The sequence below is a fragment of the Physeter macrocephalus genome, chromosome 8 (genome assembly GCF_002837175.3).
Source record: "Physeter macrocephalus isolate SW-GA chromosome 8, ASM283717v5, whole genome shotgun sequence".
Lineage (NCBI taxonomy): Eukaryota > Metazoa > Chordata > Mammalia > Artiodactyla > Physeteridae > Physeter > Physeter macrocephalus.
The window spans coordinates 3,483,001-3,494,602 of NC_041221.1; the positions used below are offsets into that span (position 1 = coordinate 3,483,001).

General features: G+C 57.0%; 1 protein-coding gene across 1 annotated transcript in view; it reads right to left on the minus strand.

Annotated features, from left to right (window-relative positions):
• URB1 (URB1 ribosome biogenesis homolog) overlaps positions 1 to 11,602 on the minus strand; it is a 45,322-nt gene that overhangs the window by 1,059 nt on the left and 32,661 nt on the right. The window contains exons 16-23 of the mRNA XM_028493068.2: positions 10,004 to 10,164; positions 9,446 to 9,557; positions 7,424 to 7,530; positions 6,761 to 6,904; positions 5,677 to 5,786; positions 3,759 to 3,956; positions 2,320 to 2,561; positions 766 to 1,335 (exon numbers count right to left, since the gene is read on the minus strand). Of these exons, the coding sequence (XP_028348869.1) occupies positions 766 to 1,335; positions 2,320 to 2,561; positions 3,759 to 3,956; positions 5,677 to 5,786; positions 6,761 to 6,904; positions 7,424 to 7,530; positions 9,446 to 9,557; positions 10,004 to 10,164 (1,644 nt within the window). The remainder of the gene's footprint in view (positions 1 to 765; positions 1,336 to 2,319; positions 2,562 to 3,758; positions 3,957 to 5,676; positions 5,787 to 6,760; positions 6,905 to 7,423; positions 7,531 to 9,445; positions 9,558 to 10,003; positions 10,165 to 11,602) is intronic.

Genomic DNA, 11,602 nt, shown 5'->3' on the forward strand with positions numbered 1-11,602 from the left:
CGGCCCAGAGTCACTTCCCTTCATCACCTCAGTGGCACAGGTGAGAAGGTTTACAGGCCCAGACTCAATTCCCCGACTGCGGCCACAGGAGAGGGCAGGGCACCCCGGCTACCAGGTGAGCTCACCCGCCGCGCTGCGGGCCCGCCCCCTTCCCTGCTCCCCCTCGTGTCCCTCTTCCCCCGTGAAGGGTCCGCCCTCCCGGATGGAGGGGCCACCTGCACATGGTCATAGCCTCCCTCCCGTCCTCCTACAGCCTTTGCTGTTCCCTCGTCTGTGCAGTCACACCTTTACTAAGAACCTGCTAAGCGCCAAGCACATAAATCGTGTGACTTGTGTGTGTGTGCGCCCATGTGTGTGCTCTTGTGCACGTGTGTGCTCGAGTGTACACACACACACACACACACACACACACACACACACACCTGGCCACGACATGAAACATAACTCTTCATGTGGGTAATAACGGTAGAAAGTTAGGGAAGCCACTGCTCTGCAGGACAGCGTCCCGGTGGGACACAAGGTTGTGATGTGAGCATCTTTCTCCACTGTAAGCAAAACCATCACTAAAGGTTTCTTTCACCTGAAGGCAAAGGCAGAGACTTCCTCGCCCCCTACACTCAGGGCCCCGTGGCCCTCTCCGTGATCCCCAGAACCGTGGAGAGGGGCCCCCAAAGGCTTACGACAGGCTCTAAGGAACAGGAGATGCTCCCCACGCCAGGCCCACTCCCGCGTTTCTTCAGCCTCCGACCTGAGCACCAGCCTTACCTCGCGTGGCTGCATCCTCCGCGTTCAGAGAAGAGAGGTGGACGGCCTCGAGCATCGGCCGGTAGCGGCTCTCGGGGGGGCCGTGCGCCGCCCCCAGCTGCAGCATGACGGCGTTGAAGAGGCCGGCCGCGCCCTGCTCGGGCCCCGCCAGCCCCTCAGCGCCGCAGAACCGGCTGTACAGCCTGAACACGCCGCTCGCCACGGCGCTGTCCTGGAGGAGGTCAGCCACGACTGCCGGCCGCGGCAAGATGCGGCTCCTGAGCCAGCCCAGGAGGCCCGCCGTCTCCGCCCGGCCGAGCGGGCTCGCGGCCGCGGAGCGCAGCACCCAGCCGGCCACCAGGGCGGTGACGGCGTCCCCGGGGCCTGGGCCTTCGCTCTCAGGTTCGGGGTCAGGAAACGCGGGCCCCCAGTGGGTGAGGATGGACCTCAGGAGGCCCCCGCACGCCTCCAAGGTGGACGCCGGCAACCCGGGGTCCACCGCCTCCTCGGCCTCCCCGGGTCTCCGCTTCCGGCCCCGGGGGCCTTTGGCTCGGGCTGTCCCAACTGGCTTGTTCTTATCCTTGAGCATTTCTGTCGCACACACACACACACGCACACACACACACACACGCACGCACGCGCACACGCACGCACGCGCACACGCGCACACACAGAGAGGAAAGAGAAAAGGCGGTGAGACTGGTGTTCCACCCACCCCCAAACACACGCACAGATGCGGGTGGCGGGGCGGCCCACGGGCTGTGCCCCACCAGGACGCGTCCCCACGCTTGGAGCACAGCGAGCGCTCGGCGCTTCCCTGTGACCCGTCGTTACTGTTATCGTAGCAGCCGAGCGCTGGTTAGCGGCAGAGCTGGACCCAAAGCCGGCCCCCAGCTCCCTCTCGGGCTACGAAGACGGACAGGCCCTGTCTCTAAGCTGCAGACATGCCGCTCAGGGACGGTAAGACGCCGGCTGCCCCGCGGGGCAGCGAGCACAGCCTGGGGAGCGGGTCCGACACTCACTCAGCAGCTCCCTGACTTGGCATCTCTCCGCAGCTGCTCTCAGGTCCTCCTGGAGCCTGACGTCTCTCTCGACGAGGCTCCACTGGTGCAGGAGGACGAGGGCATCCCTGGTGGACAGCACAGTCTCGTTCACGGTGAAGCGGTTCATCAGACACACACACGCACGCACGCGCACACGCACGCACGCGCACACGCGCACACACAGAGAGGAAAGAGAAAAGGCGGTGAGACTGGTGTTCCACCCACCCCCAAACACACGCACAGATGCGGGTGGCGGGGCGGCCCACGGGCTGTGCCCCACCAGGACGCGTCCCCACGCTTGGAGCACAGCGAGCGCTCGGCGCTTCCCTGTGACCCGTCGTTACTGTTATCGTAGCAGCCGAGCGCTGGTTAGCGGCAGAGCTGGACCCAAAGCCGGCCCCCAGCTCCCTCTCGGGCTACGAAGACGGACAGGCCCTGTCTCTAAGCTGCAGACATGCCGCTCAGGGACGGTAAGACGCCGGCTGCCCCGCGGGGCAGCGAGCACAGCCTGGGGAGCGGGTCCGACACTCACTCAGCAGCTCCCTGACTTGGCATCTCTCCGCAGCTGCTCTCAGGTCCTCCTGGAGCCTGACGTCTCTCTCGACGAGGCTCCACTGGTGCAGGAGGACGAGGGCATCCCTGGTGGACAGCACAGTCTCGTTCACGGTGAAGCGGTTCATGTCCCTGAAGGCCTGCAGCACGGTGGCCCGGTACCTCAGCACGGAGTCGAGTGCCCCGAAGAAGCTGGTGAGCTGGGTGGAGGCCAAGGCGGGCCTGCGGGAGCCAACGCCATGGACTGAGCCAGGGCCGCCTCCTCGTCCGGCAGCCCAGGACCTCGTCCTGCAGCTCAGCACACCGTCCGCTCACAGCCCGGGTGACCCTTTACGACAGACCAGAGCGTGGAGCCCAGCGCACAGCGCAGGAAACGGGGAGCCCCTCCAGGGAGGCAGAACGTGGACCGGAGTCTGAGCTCCACCCTGGCGGCACAGGAAGCGCTCTGGAAACCGGGAGAGCTGGGCAGAGCCTGCGGCGAGGGTGCCAGCTGCCAGGGTGCCAGCTGCCACGCTCCACAGCTCCGGGACCGCCAGCTCCCCTCCGGCTCAGGAACGCTCAGCCTCGAGGGAAAAGGCTCGGCAAAGCCCGGGGACGGCACCACCCACGGCCAAACCTGACGGCACTGCGGGGCCGCACATCCCTCCGAGTTCTAAGGAACTTAAAATTCAAAACCATCTGCCTGCCACGATTTTAACATTCACGATCAGTATTCTGAAGAGCAATCGGTTCTCAGAGACCAACGCGTCTTTGGACAGCCCCAAAATAAGAAACGGGCGCTCTGGCATGAGTCCAACAACTGAACTCCGAACAGCAGAAAACCAAACGCCCTGTTCTTTATCAAGAAAGTTGCATTCTGAGATGACAGTCCATTTGCTATCGACACTCTGGTCTCAATCAGCATACCCCTGTTCCCGAATCAGAAATCTGAGGGCACACGGTGTATTTTCTGTAACACCGTAGAATCTGAGAAGTACTGAGCTCTCCCTGAGGAAACCAAGAGTGTAATTCCAAGGGGAAAATACTGAAATTTTCAAGGAAATTCATGGATAAGGGAGCCCGTAGGCTAATGAAGGCGGAGGCGAGTTTGGCAACAGCTTAACTTTCCTAGGCTTAGATCATGGAAAATATGTTCTTTCTAGAAAACATTCTGAGTGCTTGAATCCCAAAGTCCAATAGATGGTTTGCCTGCTAAAAATGATCCGGCATGACAGGCTGCAGGTTTTTCGAGCATGCTAAGTTCTCACGGTCTTGAAAGGAACCTCCTGAAGTTGACGCGGGAAGAGGAGCGGGTGAAGTCGGTTTCCTGACGTAACCAAAGGGATGGCCGCCCCCGCCCAGAGCCTACGGTGGAGCCGTGACTAAGGGGAGGCCGACAGGTGGCCTCCAAGGGGTCATGGCCGGTGGGGAGGGGCTTACCTCAGGTGCTTCGTGAGTACAAGGAGAACGTAGAGGAACTCGTCGACCAAGTGCAGGGCGAGCAGCTTCGGGGGCTCCTGGGACCCAGGCTTGCGAGGAGGCTGCTCCCCTGCCTCCGCGCCTCTGTCCCCCAGGGTGGTCACCCACAGCGTGTGCAGCAGGGAGATGAGGCTGGAGAGCAGCTGAGTCTCCAGGAACCTGAAGCCACATGTGGGAAAGTCCACTGTCTGTCACATCCTCTCCTCCCAGTGACATCCCCTGGAGGGGGTGGGCGGCAGCCATGGAAGAGACCGCGACGGTGGTGACCACCCCAAGTGGAGGACTTCTCCCCTCTCCCCCTACCATCTATCCTCGCACCTCCCGCTGCAGCCCCCAAAGAGGGGGACACAGCATCGAAGTGAACGCAGGATGTCTGCTACAGAAATGCAGCTCCACCCCAGGGCGAGGCCCCAACCCTCCTTTCTAGACAGCCAACCACCTCAGTCCCCACTAAGGGACATCCTGGAGCCACTGCGGCACCGTAAGAAGAGCCTCCCCGCCCACGAGAACAACTCAACCCTAAAGCATAAAGGTAACAGCCAGGAACAGATAATCAGCCAAAGCTGCCTTGAGATATAAGACATTACTTTCTTTCAGAGACAAATCTTTTAATTCTTTTTAAAAAATGCACAAAAGGAAAAAAAAAGTGCATGAAAGAGCCTGGATATCCCCAGGCTTATCATCATAGGTAGCTGTTTGAAAGAAAGATCCCTGCCACCAAGGGCTGTCTGCTGAGACAAGGTCTTCGTCTTTTCACACAGCCTCAAACTTAGGAGAGTGTTAGGAATCAAAACAGGTAACACTATGGCCTGGACTGTGTCCCCTGCCCCATTCAGAAGCTGAAGCCCTAACCCCAACGGCACTGTATTTGGGGGTGGGGCCTTTGGGAAGCCATTAGGTTTAGAAGTCATGAGGATGGAGCCCCCATGATGGGATTAATGTCCTGTAAGAAGAGAGAGAGACCAGAGCTCTCTCATTCTCTCTCCCTGGTCATGTGAGGACACAGTCAGCAGTGTGTACGCCAGGAAACGAGCTCTCACCAAACCCAACCATGCTGGCCCCCTGATCTCGGACTTCCGGCCTCCAGAAGGCGAGAAAATGAAACTGTGTTGTTTGAGCCACCCAGTGACAGCAGCCCCAGTAACAAGACAAACACCCACTGCAGCCCTCGACGCCACTCCAGCCCTCGACGCTGCTCCGGCACCGGCTATTCGCCGAGCACCTTGACTCTGGGCGGGAGTGGAGTGTGAACCCACATCACCGCACGAGCGTTCCTGAAACAGCAGCTCCCTGTTTCTGCCTCAGGAAGGGCAGAGACCTTGAAACCTCGGATGGGGGACGCCACTCCAGGGGAGGAGCCTGGACCTGGCACAAGAGACGGAAAGGTGGTGTAGAGGATGCTGTTTCGGGAACAGATTCTCCGGGACACTTCCAGCGGACACGAGAGACGGCAGGAGGCGCCACGGTCTCCACGTCACCTCCTTCTGCTTGACGCACAGCACACACACTCTCTTGCTCTCACACACACACACACACACAGACAGACACACAGACACACACGGACACACACACACACACACACACACACTGGCACAAGAGACGGAAAGGTGGTGTAGAGGATGCTGTTTCGGGAACAGATTCTCCGGGACACTTCCAGCGGACACGAGAGACGGCAGGAGGCGCCACGGTCTCCACGTCACCTCCTTCTGCTTGACGCACAGCACACACACTCTCTTGCTCTCACACACACACACACACACAGACAGACACACAGACACACACGGACACACACACACACAGACACACACACACACACACAGACACACAGACACACACACACACACATAGACACAGACACACAAACACACACGGTGCTTACTTGCCCTCCAGGATGTGTAGGATCCACGTTAAGAGGCTGTAATCCCGCAGGATCTCATAGGCAGATTTGGCATCCCGGGCAGCATTCTGCAGAATTTCCAAAATCCAATTCTGCAAACCCAAAACAAAAAGTTACTCTTCAGTGGGAAAACCTGACTTGCTTGATCCAGGGAACACTTAATAAATAGAATGGTATGTTCCAATTACAGGCGGTGGCTGCACGTGACGTCTGCTAAGTCTGTAAGGGTGGTGGCCATGTGGGACCACCCTTCCCGACAGTGACAGCCAGAGGACACAGACGGCCACAGCGAGCTCGGGCCCGGGGACGCCCACCCGCTAATCCATCACAAGCAGAGACACAGCATGGAAGCCACACGGCCCGCATCTGGGGCAGCCTGAGTGGGGAGGAGGGCGGACCCATTTCTAGCCCAGCCATGAACTGCTGGCGGCTCATTCACTGCCTTGATTTTACCACCTGGAGAGGACAGAAAGATGGGACTCCTGCTGGAACTGTTAACTGGGTGCTTTAGAGTTCTCACATGCTGTAAAAAATAGAAATCTACCGTACTCGAATTCGGTTTATTCAGACTCACTCCTATTTACCCACATTTTACATGATACCAGAAGCAGAACCTGACCGGGCTAGAAATTAATCAAAATACTGATGAATTCTCCCAGTTACGTCTCACGTGACACGAGCTCTGGCTCCAGGGGCAGAGCTAATGTGCAGGCTCCCTCGTCAGCTGTGAGGCAGGCGGTTTCGACTCCCGACTCGTTTTCCCAGCCGAGGTTTGAAAGCCTGCAGCTTCTGTGCATCGTGAGACATCCTGGTGGCTCGGGCGTGTCTCCAAGCACCTCAGTCATTTACAGGGTGACGTGTTTCTACAGCTCTCAGCCGTTCCAGAGCCACCTGGGTACTCATTACCTGCCTCCCTCTCCACAGGCCCTGCCCCCAGGCCAGGGCACCGGAAGCTAATGTAGAATCGGGAGGCCAGGCTGGGTGAGACTCCACGGGGACTCGGCTGGCAGATGGAACCCCGAGCAAGGGCCCAGGCCTCAGCCCCCCAGGAGCGCTGGCCGCCTACCTGGGCCACGTCGTCGCAGAGCGGGCTGCTGAAGAAGGACAGGATGACGTGGAGGACGCCCCGCCTGGCGCAGAGCTCGTAGCAGTGCTTGTCCCGCATCCCCTGGCGCAGAAGCCCGAACATCCACTCCCGCTCCGTCTTCTGCTGTAACCCAAGCAACCAGGAAACTAGCGTTAACTAAGTGAAGGCCTTTTCCCCTGAAAACTCTTCAAACACCAGTACTTTCAACTGGGGGCAAAGGCTGCAGCACTGCTGCCCCCACCCTCCGTTTCTGGGTATGTTATTAAAAATCCTCCATCTCCTCTCTGCTTCCATTTCTCCAGGTCAGGAATAAGGGACCAGGTCAAGTTTACACAGTGAACCGTGCTTACTCACAGGGGGTGTTCTGTAAAAGCACATTAGTATTCAACCCAGTGCTTCACCAAGAAAATACAACGAGGATGCCATGACTCGAGGCCTCTGGAGTAGTCTGTGAGGTCTGAGAAGCCACCCAAGAATCAAGGTGTGGGATGGGAAGCGTTTCCACACAGAGGCCCGCCTGGCCCCCAGCTCCACCCCAGCCTGTGCTCTGTAGCTGACAGTCTCCTCGGGGGCAACGTCAGTGCAGTGGCCGAGCATCCCATTTAGGAGTCTTTCCAGGACCCCAAGACCTCAGAGCATTACCTCGAAGTCCGAGCTGTAGAAGAACTGGTAGAAGCCTGGAACTTTGTTCATGTTCAGGTACTCATGGGACAGCAGGAACTTGTTGACCTTCAAATACATGTGCTCCTCTGTGAACACAAGCAGACAGTCACTCACCACAGCGCCAACAGGATCCCCCGTGGCCGGCTGGAGTAGGGGAGCAGGGCCCTGGGCGGGGGAGTCTGACATAAATCCCTGCCCCCTCGGGGCTTTCCAATCCTTATCCAGGTTATGAGTTCTCAAGAATTAAAACGCAGTTAAGACACCTTAGTTCTACACAGCACACGGGCTTCTCTCGCGGCCCAGGAACCACGTGAGGATGTCCAGTCCTTCGGAGACGTCACCCCTCCCCAGGCATCAGCCCACTGCCTAAACTCTAATCAGCTGGTGGGGAGAGTGGGGCCCGGCCACACTTCAGACAGCACAGGGCTAACACCCAGCCCATCGGCCTCCCACTGAGGAAACTGCCACAGCAAAGGGGGCTCACAGGCGCCCCGAGTCACTTGGCTCTTGAATGCAACGGGGCCGACACCTCCTCCCCCGGTCCCAACCCTGGACCACTGATGCTGCCCTATGCTCCAACACCGACATGAGGTCTGATGTGGGACAGCTTGCCTCGGGGGCCCAGACTGGATGGGAGGCCAAGACCATCCACCGTGACCTCTGCTGGGGTATTTTCACAGAAGAGTTTGTTCCTTTGGAGTCTAAATGGCTAATTACCTTCTTTCCTCCCGTAATTTCTAAGGTAAAGAAAAAACCATGTAATAAAAATGATACGGGGGACTTCCCTGGTGGCACAGTGGTTAAGAATCTGCCTGCCAACACAGGGTACACAGGTTCGAGCCCTGGTCCGGGAAGATCCCACGTGCCGCGGAGCAACTAAGCCCGTGCGCCACAACTACTGAGCCTGCGCTCTGGAGCCCACGTGCCACAGGGGCTTCCCTGGTGGCACAGTGGTTAAGAATCCGCCTGCCAACACAGGGTACACAGGTTCGAGCCCTGGTCCGGGAAGATCCCACGTGCCGCAGAGCAACTAAGCCCGTGCGCCACAACTACTGAGCCTGCGCTCTGGAGCCCACGTGCCACAACTACTGAAGCCCACACGCCTAGAGCCCAAGTGCCACAGCTACTGAAGCCTGCGTGCCACAGGTACTGAAGCCCGCGCGCCTAGAGCCCGTGCTCCACAACGAGAGAAGCTGCCGCAACGAGAAGCCCGTGCACTGCAACGAAGAGCAGCCCCCGCTCGCTGCAACTAGAGAAAAGCCTGCGCGCAGCAACAAAGACCCAACGCAGCCAAAAAAAAAGATACGGAGGAGATGAAAATCAAATCTGAAGTCTAACAGCAACTTGACTACAGATTGAATGTGGGGCCTTGAACAAGCTATTGAACCTCGGGGGCCCCAGCTGGGAGGCTGTCTCCTCACCTAAAAACAACCATGTTACCTCCAAAGAACCCTGTGGTCCCTAACGTTATCAATATTCTACGACTTTTCACTAATTACCAAAAAAAAAAAAAAGGTCCTATGATAGACTGACTTGTGCTCACACTACCTCGGCAGGGCCCTGCTGCAAGGAACAAAGCAGAGTGTTTTGTGTTCCATGCCCCGGGTGACACCTGCACTGGGACCCACAGGCCGCTTGTCCTCTAGCTGGTGAGCTACACTGACGTGGACCCCCCGAGCTCAGAGTTGCAGCTGCCAGCACAGACGGGCGTCCGTGTCAGGTCCCTCTAAGCGCTCACATATGGATCCGTGTCGCCCTTGAGCAGTCCCTTTGGTGGGAGCTGTGATTTGCTTTTACCACAGCTTTATACCCCTACAGGCAAATACGAACCCATAATCTTCCCCCATCATACACACTCTTCTGCACCTTGCACGTGTGACCCTGATCCGTCTCCCTCACGTGTGTGGTGGGCTGGTTATGCCTGCGGGATGAACGCCTCCAAGTGGCCTTGCTCAGCCTCAAGATTTCCACCTCACCCCAACCTGATTCTGTCAGTGGTACCTGGTTTCAAAATTTGCAAGGCTGCTTTGGCGATAAAGAGAGTCAAGGTGAAGGTGAGTCTCATGTTCTTAGTTCGGATCCCATTGCGGACTACGTCCAACAGGTACAGTACCTTCGAAGCAGGAAAGGGGGAAAACAAAAAAAAGAGAGAATTTGCAGAACGGCTGTGATCAGCCTTATCGTGTACAGCCTAAACCATGGCTTTGCAGGGTGGCCTGCTCCTCACACCCCAGGGACCACCCAAGGTGACGCCTGTCCCTACCACCTCAGGGCACGGCTTCTGAGGCTCTGCATGTCCTGGGTGACAGCTGCCGTCACCCCTGAGTTCAACAGAAATTAGAACTGCTCTGCCCACCACGACACGACAAGACCACTTGTAAGGGGAGACCTGTCTCCATCTCCCAGGGCTGAGGACCCGAGGCAGGCTCAGGCATCACCCCCACTCCACCAGCAGGGGACAGACTTTGTCCTGTATCAGTCTCCTGGCAACGCCTCCGATCTCCTTAGGAAATCCTTCCACCAGGCCGGGTGGAGAGCCGTCCCCGCAGCCCCGCTCACCTGGGGCTGCTCCCGGAAGCGTGCCCCCTCCAGCTGTGAGTAGTAGGCTGCCAGCACAGAGTAGGCCGCGGCTCGCATCGGGGCGTCGTAGCTGCTGAGGGCTGTGACAGTTAGGCCCAGAGCATTTGAATCCACAAATTTCCGACAATCCACCACAAATTCTGAGGGAAATAAAACACAGCATTAACTACACACACACACACACACACACACACACACACACACACACACACGCTATGATTCCGTGATTACGTGTGCGTGCCGGGTACGGGAAATGCAGGTCTTCCTCCTGCTCCCCTTAGCTTCTGCTAAAGCCGGAGGAGAGACTACCTCCCCTTGCGTGGCAGTAATCACGTGCCCTCAGTGTCTAAGATGCTTGTAAATCCCAAGAATCCCAGGAATCTTTCATTACTTCTCACAAATACCCAGTGAACCAGAGGTCAGAGGTGACATTCGGACCCACCACTGAGATCCCAGCACGCGGAGGCCTGGGGGACACAACCGGAGGGTCAGCAGAGAAAGCCGGCTCTCGGGTCTACCCTGTTCAGCCCTCGGACTCTGAGCTCCCACCCACAAACACGGCCAAGGAAAATACGTAAGGTGGCGATGCCGGGAGATACAGCCGATGCGAACTGTTCTGAGCTGGACTATCGGTTTTACGAAGGATTAACTTATATCCACTCTGCAACCCTAGTTCTTTCTTCAAACAAATGACAGATATCTCACAGAAGAGCGGCTCACCAAGCCTGAACAAAAGCTACAGCCCAGAGCTTGCTGGCTGATATTCTCTCATCACCTGTGAGGCCCTGAAAAACTCACGTTACTCTAGGAGAGGACGTGATGGGAGAGAAGGTTGGATACATGAGGGGACCCACTTGATCACAACTGCAATTCAGGACACTTCAAATGCTCTTTAACAGAAACCCAGGCCTTTTTACAATATAAACACTGTCAAGAAAAACCTCAGAACAGGGATAGGTCACCTGGGGAGGGTGAGATGAATTGGGAGATTAGGTTTGACATAAATATACTGTAAATCAACTATACTTCAATAAAACAAACAAAAGACCAAACAAAAAAGAAAAATGCACTAGATGGGGTGATCAGCAGATTAGACACTGAAGAAGAAAAGAACAGTGAACCTGAAGACAGCAACAGAATCTAACCAAACTGAAACACAGAGAGAAAGAAGAATTTTAAAAACATGAGCATCACTGAGCTGTGGGACAATTTCAAGCAGGCTAATACATGTATAACTGGAGTCCCTAAAAATGAAGAAATAATGGCCAAAACTTTTCCAAATTTGACAAAACCACAAACCTACAGGCCCAAGAAGCTCAATGAACACCCCAAACACAAAAAACATAAAGAAAATTACACCCAAGCTTATCTTAATCGAATTGCTTGAAACTGGTGATTAAAAATACCTTGGACTTCCCTGGTGGCGCAGTGGTTGAGAGTCCGCCTGCCGATGCAGGGGACGCGGGTTCGTGCCCCGGTCCGGGAAGATCCCACGTGCCGCGGAGCGGCTGGGCCCGTGAGCCACGGCCGCTGAGCCTGCGCGTCCGGAGCCTGTGCTCCGCAACGGGAGAGGCCACA